Source organism: Neofelis nebulosa, chromosome 1 (assembly GCF_028018385.1).
Source record: "Neofelis nebulosa isolate mNeoNeb1 chromosome 1, mNeoNeb1.pri, whole genome shotgun sequence".
Taxonomy (NCBI): domain Eukaryota; kingdom Metazoa; phylum Chordata; class Mammalia; order Carnivora; family Felidae; genus Neofelis; species Neofelis nebulosa.
The window spans coordinates 218,619,096-218,634,952 of record NC_080782.1 but is presented as its reverse complement, the minus strand read 5'-3'; the positions used below and the strand labels follow the sequence as shown (position 1 = coordinate 218,634,952).

Sequence of the window (15,857 nt, the reverse complement as noted above, 5' to 3'; positions counted from 1 at the left end):
CAGGTGGCCACAGGCCCAGGCCAATGAGAGACGTACTGCTGGGGGCAAGGCCGGGAGCAGAGGCGTGCCCCTCGGCGAAGTTTCCAGAGAAGGCTTGGTCTTGGCCAACAGGGGGCCTGATCCTGGGGTGGAAATCACGACGCCTGGGCAGCATTTATGCTCACCCAGCCTTCTCTGAATTCCCACAGTCCATAACCCCGGAGGTGCTGAGTGAAATGAGGCAGAAAGCAATCCTGGAGGTAGAATGTGGTTCAGCGGCCCGGAAGATGCAGATCCTCCTGGGAAAAATGAGTAGGATCCTGAATTTCCTGACCATCCCTGATTTGGAAAACTTCATAGCGGCTGCCAGTTCCTTGGCAGTAGGCAACATGAAACGGAAGGAGAAATCGTACCTCCCAGACTAGGACAGCCACCAGCTGGTGACCGGCCACCCACCCACCCCACCCCACCCCCCGCCCCCCGCCAGCATCCGCTGAGCATCTCAGAAAGGTGGAGTCATCAGGAGCGCCAAGGAAAACCCCAAAGCCGTCTTCATGTCTTCTGAGGGTTGGTTTGTCATTTGGGACTTATCACAGCGCCTCAGTTTGGAAAACCATTTTTCAAGGGGCTAAGAGACTCTGTAGCCGGGCACAGAAAAGACTCGGCCCTGGGCCGATAGCACGAGAAGCGCGTTGTTTCGGTAGGCAATACATGTCAACACCCGTCCCACTCGCTTCCACTGGTCACTTCCACGCGGAAGCCTACTTGGGTTGACTCAGGACACAGACGGTCTCAAAGCCAGCCTCTCCCAGCTGGCTGGATCAGGAGGCCACTCTTGGTGCAGTCCTGTGTGGTAAGGAAGGGCGGGGCTGTGTCTTGATATCTCTGCGGGGGGAGGGGCAGTTTCTAGAAAAGGGGGACTTAGGGGCCGGACAGCCCCCTACCGTGCGCCTTTCATACATCCCTGGGGTACCCCAGCTCCCCAGGATGGCCTCCACTGCAGCTTAAACCGAGACCGGATAGGAAACCCCTTCCTCCCAGCCAGCCTGGCAAGGGGCCAATGAGCCATCCCCCTGCTGCCACAGTGACACCAGAGCCCCACCTTCGCAGCCCCACTTCCCTGCTGATCTCACCCTGCCTGCCACCAACCTTCACCGAAGTCCTCATCACCCTGAACCATGACAACTGGAAGAGAGGGCTGGCAGTGGGGGCCGTGCACGGTCACTCCCACCATCCGCCATACCTTGTCGGCAAATGGTATCATCAGCTAAAACAACAGTCGCCTGGTGGCAAGGTCACGAGCCACAAATGACACCAGCACCGTAGCAGCCGCCCGTGCAAGCCCGCGTCAGCGTTTGATGTGCCCTGTGTCAATCTGTGTCCATGCTCAGGGCGCACAGAAGCCCTTTTTCCAGCAGGCACTAGAGACCTAAGTTGGTCTGGGCAGCCGCCAAGTTCCTCCAGGCTCGTGGTGGCTGTGTCTCAGAGCCGGCCCCCATGTCCCCCGCCCCCCCCCCCCCATCCTCCACGGGACTGGAGGCAGGCCGCCAGGGCATTGAAAGCATCCGTGCCCTGGGATCAGCCGGCCCCAGCTAGCTATGGGACCCCGGGCAAGGTCATGGGCCCCCCCTGTGACTCAGTTTCCTCATCTGTAATTGGAGGACGACCACAGAGCTCACCTCCCAGTTACACACCAGGGATGAGAGGTGTCAGTGTCGGCAAAGCACCCCGCTCCGTGCTGCTCCGTGTGGGGGCTCCCCATCAGTGGCCGGGCCCTCGCCCAGATCTTTCTCCCTTCGCAAACCTGACAGCACTCTTCCACTAATGCAGAGCTTGGAAACAGGTGGCCTCGCAGAGGCGTTTCGTCTGGTCAGCCCCATTTTAACATATCCCGTTGCCAACAGTTCAAAGACCAGAGATTTCACACGGAAGTATGGATTTCCGGCCCCTCCGTGCCGGTGTTACCCAAGAGTGGACACAACGTCACGGCCATCAGGGACTACCTTCCTCAGGGAACGCGAATCACCTCCCAGACCGGGAGGGAAACGAGGCGACCCGCCAGCCGGCCGGCCACGCGGCAGAGCCAGAGCCCACCCCGCCCCCATGTGCGCCAGCGCTGTCCTCGCAGAGGCCACGCGCCAGGTGCCTTCCACCTCGGACACTTACTGTCTCAGGCCTCTGGCGGCTGGAGGTCCCGGATGAAGGGCTTCCCTCCGAAGGCAGGAGGCGAGGTTGTGTTCTGGCCCTGCCCAGCTTCTATTGGGTCCTCCTGGGCTTCTAGTGGGTCCTCGGCGCGGCTGGAGCAAGCACCTGGCGGGCGGGCGGGCGGGCGGGCGTGTGTGTGTGTGTGTGTGTGTGTGGCGCGGCTGGAGCAAGCACCTGCCGGGCGGGCGTGTGTGTGTGTGTGTGTGTGTGGCGCGGCTGGAGCAAGCACCTGGCGGGTGTGTGTGTGTGTGTGTGTGTGTGTGTGTGTTTCCCCTTTTTTATACGAGCACCTGGGCTTCTAGTGGGTCCTCGGCACGGCTGGAGCACCTGGCAGGGTGTGTGTGTGTATGATTCCCCTTTTTTATACGAGCACCTGGCGGGTGTGTGTGTGTGTGTGTGTGTATGTATGATTCCCCTTTTTTTTTTTTTTTTAATTTTTTTTTTGAACGTTTTTTATTTATTTTTGGGACAGAGAGAGACAGAGCATGAACGGGGGAGGGGCAGAGAGAGAGGGAGACACAGAATTGGAAACAGGCTCCAGGCTCCGAGCCATCAGCCCAGAGCCCGACGCGGGGCTCGAACTCACGGACCGCGAGATCGTGACCTGGCTGAAGTCGGACGCTTAACCGACTGCGCCACCCAGGCGCCCCTGATTCCCCTTTTTTATACGGACACCAGTCACACTGGATGAGCGGCCTGATCTACTCGGGTATGGCCTCATCTTGACTAACCACGTCTACAACAACCCTATTTCCAAATAAGGTCCCGTTTCCAGTCCTACTGGGGGGGTAGGACTTCAACACAGGAATGTAGGGGGAGGGGGACACAATTCAACCGGCGACACACTCTCTGCCTTCCCCCCCCCCCCCCGGGGCCCCTCCCAGACCCTCACCTTCCAGAGAGGGCAAATTCTGACTTACTATCATTTTATCTTCAGTGACTTGCGGGGGGAAAGGTACTTCCCTGGGAAATGAAAATGAACTGAGTTGGTCCGTTTATGCACACCAACCCGCTCGGTCACACACAAGGGTCTCCTCACAAGTACCGTAAGGGGTGCGCGCACGCCCCAAGGCAAATGGAGCCTCGTGCGCTGCCCACAAAATTACAAATTCAGTAACTGATGAGGTCGTGCAACAGACACACACTGAGCACCCGCCACGTGCTCAGGGTCCAAAGAGAAAAGAACAGGTTGTCTGCCCCCAGGGGGATTACCGCGCGGGCAGCAGAGCAGCAAGCAAGAGCAAAACAGCGTGACCGTTCCTTTGTGGTGGAGCACAGCAAAGCAGAGTCCCCTGGGTGAGGGGGACGGGGTCACAGAATGAAGGGGGGGTGGCGGTGGGGGCACACGCTGGGGGCCCACGGGAGAGCTGACGGCCTGTGCAGGGACCTGGGGAGAGTGGGCATCTGGGGCAGACCCGAATAGAGCACGTGGAGACATGGTGGGGCGGTATCTTTCCTTGGCTGTCCAACCTCCAGCCTCTACCGAAGGAAACCCCCGCTTGTGAGTGGCTCTGGGGGGCAGCCGCGCCCTGCCTCCCACTACAGAAGCTTTGTGAACAGGGTTGCATCAGTCAGGGTCCAGGCGGGACACAAGCCGTACCTGATCTGAACGATCTGAACGGAGAAAATGTAGTATAAAGGATTAACCAGCTGACGCTAAACGAGAACCCAAAGAGAACCCAGAAAAGCAGGAAGAGCCGATGCAAGGCCCGGGTTCCCACCCCCTCCCCGCCTCCACTCCCCTCTCTGCAGAGGAGCCCAGCAGCGAACCAAGAACCTGGAAGGGCCCCCACCAGCACCAAGGGGGAGGCCGGCCGCCCCCGTTGGCTGGTGGGGAATTTCACCGCAGTGCCGGGAGCTGCACGCTTCCTACTTGGAGACCAAGAAAGCTCAAGAAATCTCCCTAGAGAGCGAGCGCCGCCAGCCTCCCAAGCACTGCCACTGCCTCAGCTGCGTGTAGACGGAAAATAACACACCAGAAACAGGAGGCCCCTTCCCCTGGGAAGCCTAACCCTGCACCCGCTGGCAAAGGAGGAACGTTCTCAGGGTCCAGCTCCCGAGTCTAAAAGAGGGGCCAAAAAAAGGTGGATGTGGAGCTGAGAGGCAATAAATCGGTAGGAACTGGGACAGAGACTGTCGTCCCGAGCTTGCCCAAGAGGAAGCAGCAGTGACGATGCCCAGTCCAGGACCCTACCACTGCCGTGGGCTGGACCAGCTCCTTCGGTTTTGAAAAAAACATGTAGATCTGTGATGTTTCCGGTTCCTGTCCCTCTGGCCCTCCCGCCTCTGGTCTGTCCGAGTCCCCCATCTCCTTCCAACAGAGCCCTTTCCTGCCCGAGTGAGACAGCGGCGTCTTCTGTGCGTGTCCTCAAGGAGCGGGCAGATCTGGAGGAAGGGTAGGGAGGAGGCGAGGCCAGCCGGACAGAGGCGCAGAAGACAGACAAGGCCATCAGAAGACAGACAAGCTAATGGAGCCACCACCAGGAACAGGCGCTCCAGGGAGGGAGCAGTAGAGTCCCTCTCTTCCGAGAAGCAACATTCTCTCACCAAATACCTCTCTGAAAACTAAGGTTGACTATTCTTTCTTGTAACCTGATAAACAGCAGAGGGGAATCTACAGATACGGGGTTGTTAAGCCAGGGGCAAAATACAGACTTTTTACTGCTACTTCAGTAACGCTAAATTTCAACACGACTACTTGTGCTGATGATGGTATTCAGGAAATGGGCAGTTTTGCAAACAAAGAAAAAAATTATCTTTCAACAGATGAAACATGTTAAGATGCTTCAAAAATGTCTTTCCACAATAATTATCTTACTAAAAGATCGACACAGTATAAGTAAACTGAGGAAATCTGAAGAGATTGGCGGAGTGTACCAATGTCAATATTCTGCTTGTGATAATGCGTTCTACCTTCACAAGATGTTCCCGTTGGGAGAAACTTCTCCCACTACTATTTCTCATAACTGCATGTGAATCACAAGCTACCTCACTAAAAACTTCGATCGAAAAATATTTTTAAAGAGAATCCATACACATTACAGACATGTAAGGAAAAGTAGGAAGCGAAAATCTTTATTTTTAAAAAAATTCACATTTATTAAAAACAGCGATTTCTAGCCAAATAATATAAAGCATTTTAAATTAATTATTTGAAAGTATGTACACTCTTTGTATAAGTAAACACTTGAAACTGTACAGATTTAAACAAATATTCATTTAGCAAACAAGTTGGATCACTACCACCTACTTCACACTTTGTAAGATGTTCGAGTGTTTCAGGAATAAAAGATTCAAAACACAAGAATGAGTGCCATCAAATATTTTTATCCTTAAGTAGAACACAACTTGTTCTGTACATCAGATTAAATCAGTCACAGTGATGTACAATAATCATGCCCTCATTTCTTTGGAAAGGTTATTAAAAAATCAAATGTACATATAATACAGAAAACGGGGTATTTTACAGTTTATTTCATTCGACATGTATTTAAAATAGTAAGTGGAAGTAAATATAATCTTCCCACATCATTCATTTCATGTCAAAGAATGAATACGGACCCTCTTCACCTCTTTCCTTCCCAAAATACACTGCTAAGCTCTATCAAGCCACATTCGTCACCAATTTAAACAGAGGTGAAAAACAAGTGACCTGTTTAAAATGACAGACATCGGGATATGCAACCTATCTACACACTGCGAGTCTGCTTGAAGGGGATGAGAAATGCCCTACGGCCCTGCAGAATGAGGTCTGCTGGCTACATTCCAGAACCCTCATCAGTGTTCTACTCCTAGATAGTGTCTGAATAACTCCCAACTCCTCCTGAACCAAAAAGCAGCCTATCCAATCAGGAAACAGTTTTCAGTAGGAAAACTCAGAGATGTGCATAATTTATGGGATGATCCCCGACAGAGTACGGGAGATGTCAAGGGGTGGGCCACCTTCATCCTCCTGGTCTCGGTCAGTAGAACGTTTGCTGCCGTAGCAGGGCTAGGGGCCCACCGGCCTGGGGCCCAGCACAGCCAATGAACGGATGCACGGGACACGGAGGTGTTCACTTTTCCAAGAGCTACTAAAACCGAAGGCAGTGCACAGAAAGCTGGTGACCCTGACCTTCGTGCACGAGACGCACTATTCATCAGGTTTCCTTCTCTCCCCGACGTGCCGGATTTAAGCCACCTTAATTGGTACTTCCCACTCACAAACACAGACTATTGCACCGTGAAGATTCTCATTAAAGATACGGCACATCTCTATTGTCGGGAGGCGCCAGGCCCTGCTTTTGAACGTTTCTGCACCTAAGCAGTTCAAGGAGTACAGACACTGGGACCTTACACGGAGTCCTTGCATCTTGAAACTACCTCACATCAAACACACAGAAAAGATAACACCCCGAATTCCCAGGAAAGCAGAGTGTGTTCTCAGATGCATCCAATCTACCTCAAACTAAACTTCAAAGTGATAGGAGAAACATTACATTAAATAGAGTGTAGAAATGAGATTTCTGGAAGTAAAAAAAATAGCCTCTGTGGAATGTTCAGTGGCTCAAAGTGTTGCAGTGTTTCAGGCTTTAACAAACCTTACTCTTAGAAGCTTTCTAATTAACTGTACTTCTGTAAAGTTCTTCTTCGCGCCCCTTACTGTAACCGATTTTCATTGCACGTCGTTCGCTAAGAACCATTTCACTGCGTGCCCACCACAGCTACCCCGAAAAACTCCTGTTTCTCGTGACCATTTAAAGAAGGCAGTTCTCACACGCCTAGATTAATCTTTGGCATTGTGATGTTTTTAAAAGGGAAACACCAATCTTTCCAGCACTCTGCTTAATTTTCATTCTGTAGTCAGCACTGAGCAGCGCACCTGCGTGGTTCTCGGGGACATTCCCACAGACAGTTCCTCGGTGTCCTGCAGGCTGCCAGACTTCCCAGCCCGCTCCAACAGGACAGACAGCGGCACGCACGGCCCGCCGGGCCTGGTTATTTAGAAACGGACAGTAGAAGGTTCAGCTGAAAAGCAAAGTGAAAGGCTATGTTAGTTCTGCTGTAGAACATCACACTCAAAAACGTTGCTCAGATCCTCAAATCAGAATGAGAGGAAAAACAAACAAAAAAACAAGAATGAGAGAAAAAGCCTCAGAGTTTTAAGAAGCCAAACGAACGTGGCTGGACCCACAATGCCGTTCTGATTTCTAAAGCAGCCGCGGGGCAGCGGGCTTTGTGGCGGCCTGTGAAGGGTCACCGAATCAAACTTATTTAGAATCCAATGAAAATGACAAGGAAAAAAACCCTACATCCTAACCCTGACAAGGGATAGAAATAAATCTAATCAGTTTCACCTTTTTCTGTGCAGAGTGTATTGTGGGAAGCGCTGTGTATAAGCTGAATTTTGTGAGTGACTATTTTGAATGCATAAGAACAGGCCTGAGGAGTGAACTTCAGCTCACACGCGAATTCTGCCTGACCCCTGGAGCACCCTGCCCACCCGGTAAAGGAGGGCGTGACACGGAGCGGCCCCCAAGGACAACCAGAGAAACTGACACACCGTGGGGTGGGGCAGGGGGACTGCAGTCTGCACACAGACCATCTGTCAGCCAGGCGAGAAGACTTGCGGTTAAATGAACTTGGCAAGGAACCCTTCCACACAGGACAAACTGTTTCAGTAATCAAAATAATTGTCCCTTAATCTCTTCTATAAACTTGCACTTCCGGTGAGAGGGATGCAAAATAACCTCTGTGTTTTTCCTGCCAAAAATACAAAACCTCAATCTAATCATGACGGAACAGACGACACCAAATAAAGGGATATTAACTGGCCTGTCATGGTCAACAAAGCCAAAAAGGGGCACTTGGGTGGCTCAGTCGGTTAAGCATCTGACTGGCTCAGGTCATGATCTCATGGTTCATGAGTTCGAGCCCCACTTTGGGTGAGCTCCCCTTCTCTCTTCTCTCTGCCCTTGCTCACTTGCACCCTCTCTCTCACACAAAAAAATAAATACACACACACGCACACACACACAAAGCCCAAAAGGCCGAAGAGCTGCTCCAGGTTAAAAGAAACTAAAGAGAAGTGACACCTGAAAGCAACATCTGGGCTGGACCCCAGACCAGGAGAGACGTATCTATAAAGGACATTACTGGGACAACTGAAGAAATCTGATTATGGACTGTCGATTAGATAATAGTATCAATGTTGTATTTCCTATTTTGATCACTGCGTGGGGGTAGGGTCAAAGAATTCCTTGTTCTTGGGAAATACACAACCATTTCCAAGTAAAGGAGCACAGTGTCTCCCAACTTCCTCTCAAATTGCTTAAAAGAGGGGTGGAGTGGGAGGGGAAGGGAGAAAACTAAAGATAAAGCAAATGGAGGAAAATGTAAACAACTGGGTAAAGTTCCTTATTACCAATATTACCATGAGGAATATTACCTTATTCCTGTAAGTTTGAAAATACAACAAAAAAAAGTTACCCCCCAAAATCTGTGTGCTATATATTGGATCTTAAGAAAACGGGGCACAGGGGCGCCTGGGTGGCGCGGTCGGTTAAGCATCCGACTTCAGCCAGGTCACGATCTCGCGGTCTGTGAGTTCGAGCCCCGCGTCAGGCTCTGGGCTGATGGCTCGGAGCCTGGAGCCTGTTTCCGATTCTGTGTCTCCCTCTCTCTCTGCCCCTCCCCCATTCATGCTCTGTCTCTCTCTGTCCCAAAAATAAATAAAAAACGTTGAAAAAAAATTAAAAAAAAAAAGAAAACGGGGCACAAACATTCCATTTACGGGGAATTTTTTTTTTTTTAAGTAACCTCTACACCCAACATGGGGCTTGAACTCATGACTCCGAAAACCAAGAGTCAGTCATACACTCTAGCAACTGAGCCGGCGAGGTGCTCCCCAATGGGCAACAGTAAGCCAGAGGGTTCCCTCCAGCAACAATCCAAGACTCTGGTTCCTACCTTGTGCGTAACTCAGCCAAGCTACTTAACCTTTCAGGACCACGGCTTCTTCATCGATAAAATGGGGCAAATATAGGGGAGTCAAGTGAAGATCAAATAAGATAATATATATCAAATGCTTAGAATAGTGCTTGGCAGCAGTCAGTAATATCAGCTATTATTATTATTTATTATTATTTTTATCTAGAAAAGGTTAATGGTTCTGAAAGAGGATCCAGGCACAGAATGATGGGTCTCTCTCTGTCAGTGTTTTTCAAACTGTAGGTGGCGACCTACTGGTATCTCATGAAACCAATGTAGCCGTTCATCAAGAGAACACTGAACAAAGGCAGAGCAAAGCAACTGAGTTGTCTGTAAGAGTGATTATCTACCACAGAACTTTTAAGTTACAAACATACACATACACTAACGTGTGCATCCTGCCTGCAGGAGTCTAGTGGGAGCGCAGAGTCTGCATGTTTTTGGCAAGCCCCACCTGGCTACCCCACACCCACATTCACGCTGCTGGACACAACTGGAGGAAAACCAGTCAACCATGCTGAATGGTCTCTCTTGGATCCTTAACCACGGAACTCAAATGAGCCTGCCTCCTCCCTTTTAATGATGACCCTGCTTCCCGTTTCACTCACAAACATGAAGCCATCAGATGAGAGCTTCTATGAGGTCCTATCCTGTCCACCACCTCCCACGTGTGCCCAAACACTCAGTTGTCTTTCCTTTCACGACCGAACACCCCATACCTATGAACTAACAAAGGCTCCACCCTCCAAGTTCCGTCCCCCACTTCGCCACTCGAGGGCATTTTTTCCAGCATCATTTTCTCCCTCTCTCTGGATCCTCATGAACATACAAACATGCATTTTCCCCCATCTTTAAAAGAAAAAAAAAAAAAGGAAAGATAATCCAGTAACAAATAATAATATTTATTTACAAGTAAAGGAAGGAAAAGCTGGAGGGGACTGAAAGGAAAGCAGGACGTCTCCAATTCTACCTTATTCTAGAATTCTGACTTGGGAACCATGTAAGTAGTTTATATAATAAAAAAACAAAATTAAATCAAAGTGGTGGAAAAAACCTAACTATATATATCAAATTAGTAGTATAATCACAGAGCACATAATTACTTCAAACGATTTATAAAAGAAGTATTTTAACTAAAATCCTGGAACCATAGACTCAGCTTTTTAAAATATGACCCATCTATCCATATAAAGGAATATATAAAGCCATAAAAAGAATAAAGTTCTGATACATGCTAAAACATGGAAGACTCTTAAAAACATTCTGGTAAGAGAAAGAAGCCAGTCCTAACAGGAAACATGCTGTATGATTCCATTTAATGAAATATACAGAATGGGCAAATCCATAGAGACAAAAAGTAAATTATAGAAGGTGGAGGAACAGGGAATCTGCTAATGGGTATGAGGTTTCTTTTGGGAGGGCATGAAAATGTTCTGGAATTAGATAGTGGTGATGGTTGTACAACTTAGTGAATATACTAAAAGCCAATGAACTGTCCACTTTAAAAGGGTGCATTTTATGGCATAGGAGTTCTATCTCAATTTTTAAAAGACCCCATTTCTCCTCCAGCTACAACTTTTCTCTCCCAACGTGTTAAAACCCCCTGAAAGACTCACCCACACTCACTGCCTGCAGTCTTTCTCCCAACTCTCCACCCACTCTGATTAGGTTCCCACAGCTTCTAGTCCCTACACATATAAAACCTGTAAGCTATACCAAACTTAAAACCAGAAATCAAATACCCTCCTTAGTACCAGCCTACTCTAATACATAACACATGCTCAACAAAAATTAGCTGGCTAAACTGAATACATGAATAATAGTAAACACAGACTGAGCTCTATATTCAGTTCTTTAAACTTAGAAGTGTTTCATTCTCTCTCCCTAACATCGAATCCCTAAAATAACTTTTTTTCATTTGAAATGTGGGCCTCATTTCATGCATACTTCAAATAAAATTATTTAAAAACTTAAATAGCATTATTTGAATTTTCACAAACAGTTCATTCATGTTAAACACAGCAACTTTCAATATCAGAAAGGATTAAAAAGCAAAATTATAAAGCCATCACCAAAAAACTGAGACAGCAACTCAAAGTTTGAATTCCTGCTCATCAGAATAAAACAATGTACAATTTTTACTTTTCTGAGACAGAGAGCAAGCATGCACGGGGGAGGGGCAGAGGGAGAGGGGGAGGGAGGGAGGGAGGGAGGGAGGGAGAGAGAGAGAGAGAGAGAGAGAGAGAGAGAGAGAGAGAGAGAGAATCTTAAGCAGGCTCCATACCCAGCATGGAGCCCGTCGTGGGGCTCAGTCTCCTATCCATGAGATCATGACCTGAGCCAAAATCAAGAGTCAGACACTTAACTGACTGAGCCACCCCAGGTACCCCAGTAATGTATAATTTTTTTAATTAAAATTAAAAACATAGTTACTCAAAGACATTATCTATTCAAGTAAAACAACCAAGAAGGAATAAAAGTAACAAGGATCAAAAAAAAAAAATTTTTTTTTTTGAAAAGGGGCGCCTGGGTGGCTCAGTTGGTTGAGCATCTGACTTCGGCTCAGGTCATGATCTCACAGTTCATGAGTTTGAGCCCTGCGTCGGGCTCTGTGCTGACAGCTCAGAGCCTGGAGCTTGCTTCCGATCCTGTGTCTCCCTCTCTCCCCCACTCCGCCTGCCTCTCCCCCACTCTCACTTTGTCTCACTCTGTCTCTCAAAAATAAATAAATGTAAAAAAAAAAAAAAAAAAAGTAACAAGGATCTTCTGATGATGGATTACCTGTTCCATAGAAGGACAAGCAATGATCTGGGTATCTTCAGGGCTAAAATCTTCCTTCAGCAAAACATGGAATTTCTGGAAAACTTGCTGAATATTATTCTTAGAAAGAAGAAGAGGCAATCATATTAAATGAGTCACCGGAAACATGTGGTTGTCTTGAACACGAAGCACCAAGAATGTTAAATCTTTTTAAGTTTTCATTTAAATTCTAGTTAACATACAGTGTGATATTAGTTTCAAGTGTTCTATATAGTGAGTCAACACTTCCATAAACACATATTGCTCATCACGACAACTGTACTCGTTAATCACCATCACCTATTTCACCCGCCTGCCTCCTCTCTGCTAACTATCAGTTTGTTCTCTACAGTTATGTGTCTGTTCCTTGGTCTGCCTCTCTCTAAGAATGCTAAATCTTTTTTTTTTTTTTTAATATTTATTTATTTTGAGAGAGACAGAGCATGCAAGCAGGGGAGGGACAGGGATAGAGGGAGAGAATCCCAAGCAGGCCCTGCACTGTCAGTGCAGAGCCCGATGTGGGGCTCAAACTCACAAACCGTGAGATCATGATTTGAGCTGAAATCAACAGTCATACACTTAACCCACTGAGCCACCCAGGCAGCCCTCCAAGAATGCTAAATCTTAATGATATTAGCCAAACAGTGGAGGAAATGTATCTTTCATCAGATTACCAAAGACATATAATTTGTACTTAATAATTCACATGCTAGCACAACCTAAGACTTATCAGAATACACTCCCTGGAAAAACTAAACTCTAGTAATTCCTGTCCCCACCCCCCCACCCCCCCAAGTCCCCCCGCCAAGAACAGTAAGAGCCCCCAGCAGCAATTTCTCACACAAAAGATAATAAAGTTTCCAGATACATAGAATGTACTGTAAAAATCAACCAATGCTTCGGTAAAGATGTGAGCTCAACACAGAGGTGGAAGTTATGAGCACTAAATTTGCTCTGACATTTAATCCCTGGGCGGCCACTGCAAGCCATTTATTTCCACTACTCACCAGTAAAATGAAGCATAATTCCTGAAATGGTGCTTTCTCAAGTATTGGGCTGCATTCAATGTTAGGGTCTGATGACTTTTTTTTTTTTTTTTTTTTACTAATTTGTACTTTAAGGTCAAAAGTATCTTGTTCCCATAGGTAATGTAAAGAACTTAAAACAAAGGTGTGGGGAGGATATAATCAGGCAGGTGCTAGCTTGTAAGCCCTTCAAGAATCACAGTGATTATTAATCAACTTTCCTAGAATCGTATACCAACATTTTTAAATTTCACAGGAAGAAGAAAATAGTAGACACGGCAAGAACCCTTGAAGAGACTGGCCAACATTCAAATAAAATATCGCAATACTCACCCTAACAGGTTTAAACAGGATGAACTCTGTATCTTTATTGGATAGGTACAACGACATACTTCTCAAGGTCAGAGGCAGCTTCGCTTTTATTGTCTTGTAGGCACTTGCTACAAGCTCACAGACCTTTGCTGGAAAGAATGGACCTTGTTAGGATTACAAAGAAAAAGGGAAGAAACACTTCCATTTTCATTCAGAGGAATAAAGGGAGAGAAAAACAGCCAAAGAAAAGATCTCTATGTGCCCCCCAATTTTCTTTCACTCTTCCTATCTACCAAGTTTAATTACTAGCCCTATAAGCATTCACTACGTATCTGCTATATACAAAATTCTACTTCCAAAGGCTGGGGCAGCAAAAGAATTCCCCCAATACCCTTCAGGACACTTATAGGGGCTATAATAGTGTTCCTTTGGCATTCCTAGGTGACAGTTAAGATAAAAAAAAAAATTATTTGCAGAGAGACACTAGGAAGAATCACTTATGAATGAGCTTACTCATTTACAGAACTGACTCACAGTAAGAGATGCTCTCTTGTCTTGTGAGATCATCCCAACAATATCCACACATATTTAATGGTAACTAAAAACCCATCTGTTACATTCATATACTGTATTATCAGAAAGGGTACAGAATTCTAGAAGACTGTAACTGACATAATTACATAGCCCACTGTATAGTGTCTGAAAAGAAATACAAATGAAAAAGAAGAATAGTAATCTGTATGAGGTGATTTAAAAGAGGAAACTACCTAGAAAGCTGTAAAGGAAAAGAATGATTAATAATTTCAAAGATGTTCAATTTCACTCATGATTAAAGAAATGTGTATTAAAACAATGGATGGGGCGCGTGGGTGGCTGAGTCAGTTAAGCGTCCAATTCTTGATTTTGGCTCAAGTCATGATCCCATGGTTTATGGGATCAAACCACCCCCACCCACCCTATGCTAAGCATGTAGCCTGACTGGGATTCTCTCTCTCTCTCTCTCTCTCTCTCTCTCTCTCTTTCTCTCTCTCTCTCTCTCTGCCCCTCCCTGGCATGCAGACACTCTCCCTCTCTTGCTCTCGCTCTCAAAAACAAACAAGCAAAAAACAATGGAGATATTTTTGGACTGGTAAAAATTACTAAGACTGTGACTATCCACATTTGGTTAAGGGTGTGCAGAAACAGGCCTTCTAGTCCACCGCCCCTGGAGTATATAAATTGGTTCAACCTCTCTAGAGGATATTAGGCAAGGTCTAGCAAAACCAAAAATACACATATACTCTATTGCTTAACACTGCCACTACTAGAAACTTACCTTACGAATAGACTTACAAAATACCAAAATACGTGTGTACAGGGACATTTATAAAAGAATGGGTGGGGAAAAAATACTAAATACATTGTCTATTAATAGAATTATCAAACTGTGCTACAGTGATGCATTCCACACATCCATTAAATAGGATGCACAGAGCTGGATGTGGCAGTTTAGAAAGGGCTCCAAGATACAGAATAAGTTAAAAAAAAAAGGGGGGGGGAGAATATAAGTATAATCTTATGTTTATAACATTTGTAAAGTCCGTATATGCTGGTACATATATAATAATTGGGGGAAAGAGACTATTTATAGTGGTTACCTTTGAGAGGACTAGCTTGGGGGTGGAAAACAGAATTACTTTTCGTTTTATATACTTCTTAATAGCTCAATTTTTATATCATATTCAACTTTTTTTTTTAATTGAGGGTGGCAGAACGGGGTAAGGAAGTATCAGGGCTCTCGAGAAGAAAGAACAAACAATCCGGGAATTGCTTATTTTTCATAGAACAGATGAACGCTCCTACAGGGCACTTAATTCGATGGGCTCTGGTCCTGTCCTAACACACTTCAAGAATCCCTAAGTCAGTTTTCAGAGCCCTTGGTAACCAGATGGTGGGTGTGAGGCCACCCATAGAGCCCTCTAATTCCTATGAAGGTGTATTTCTCAGAGTAAGTTAACAAACTGGCATCCTAATTTATAACCCAATCTCCTTTGAGTCTATCGTGAAATGATCCCCAGAAACCTGATCAAGTCTGCATGAACCAGTCACCTTGGGTGTCCAGGGCCCCAGACAGGTCCCTAGATTGTTCTTGAGGCTCCCACCCCAAAAGGGCGAACATCTCTCTGCCATTTGAAAGTGGACTTCTGGTCATACAGGTGAAGGAAAAGCAACTCCGCAGCTCCACACGGCTACACGGGACCGAGGATACGACCAGGCAAACCGGAGGGCCACCGCTGTATCTGCCAAACGTCCTCCCTCACGACGACAGGAAGTGGGTTCATGACAAAAGAGCAAGCCCCACTGCAACCTGTCCTCCTGTCAGCTTCCTTCTGTCCACTCCTGTTTTACTAATGACTGTGCTAGTAATGCTTCAGAGCACGGCACGCCTGACACTGGGAGCTCCACTAAGATTCCGCTGGAGAAAATGACAGCCCTGTCTTGAGTGAGAGAGAATCTTTCCAAAGAGATTAATTACGCATCAAGTCCCTGGGCTTGGATGTATTAAATACACCTATACCTGTCTGTTAG

General features: G+C 46.8%; 2 protein-coding genes across 4 annotated transcripts in view; one reads left to right on the top strand and one right to left on the bottom strand.

The window, feature by feature from the left end:
* Positions 1–873, top strand: part of ERICH6B (glutamate rich 6B) — a 51,377-nt gene extending 50,504 nt beyond the window's left edge. Inside the window, exon 13 of the mRNA XM_058685013.1 lies at positions 189–873. Coding sequence (XP_058540996.1) covers positions 189–404 — 216 coding nt within the window. The 3' untranslated portion in view covers positions 405–873. The remainder of the gene's footprint in view (positions 1–188) is intronic.
* Positions 874–5,243: 4,370 nt separating this feature from the next.
* Positions 5,244–15,857, bottom strand: part of COG3 (component of oligomeric golgi complex 3) — a 72,552-nt gene continuing 61,938 nt past the window's right edge. For 2 of the 3 annotated variants that reach the window (XM_058684991.1, XM_058684984.1), the window contains exons 21-23: positions 13,311–13,438; positions 11,935–12,033; positions 5,244–7,191 (exon numbers count right to left, since the gene is read on the bottom strand). In XM_058684991.1, the coding sequence (XP_058540974.1) occupies positions 7,162–7,191; positions 11,935–12,033; positions 13,311–13,438 (257 nt within the window). In that variant the 3' untranslated portion in view covers positions 5,244–7,161. Of the gene's footprint in view, positions 7,192–11,934; positions 12,034–13,310; positions 13,439–15,857 lie in introns of those variants that run through there. The other variant, XM_058684998.1, reaches the window with a different exon arrangement.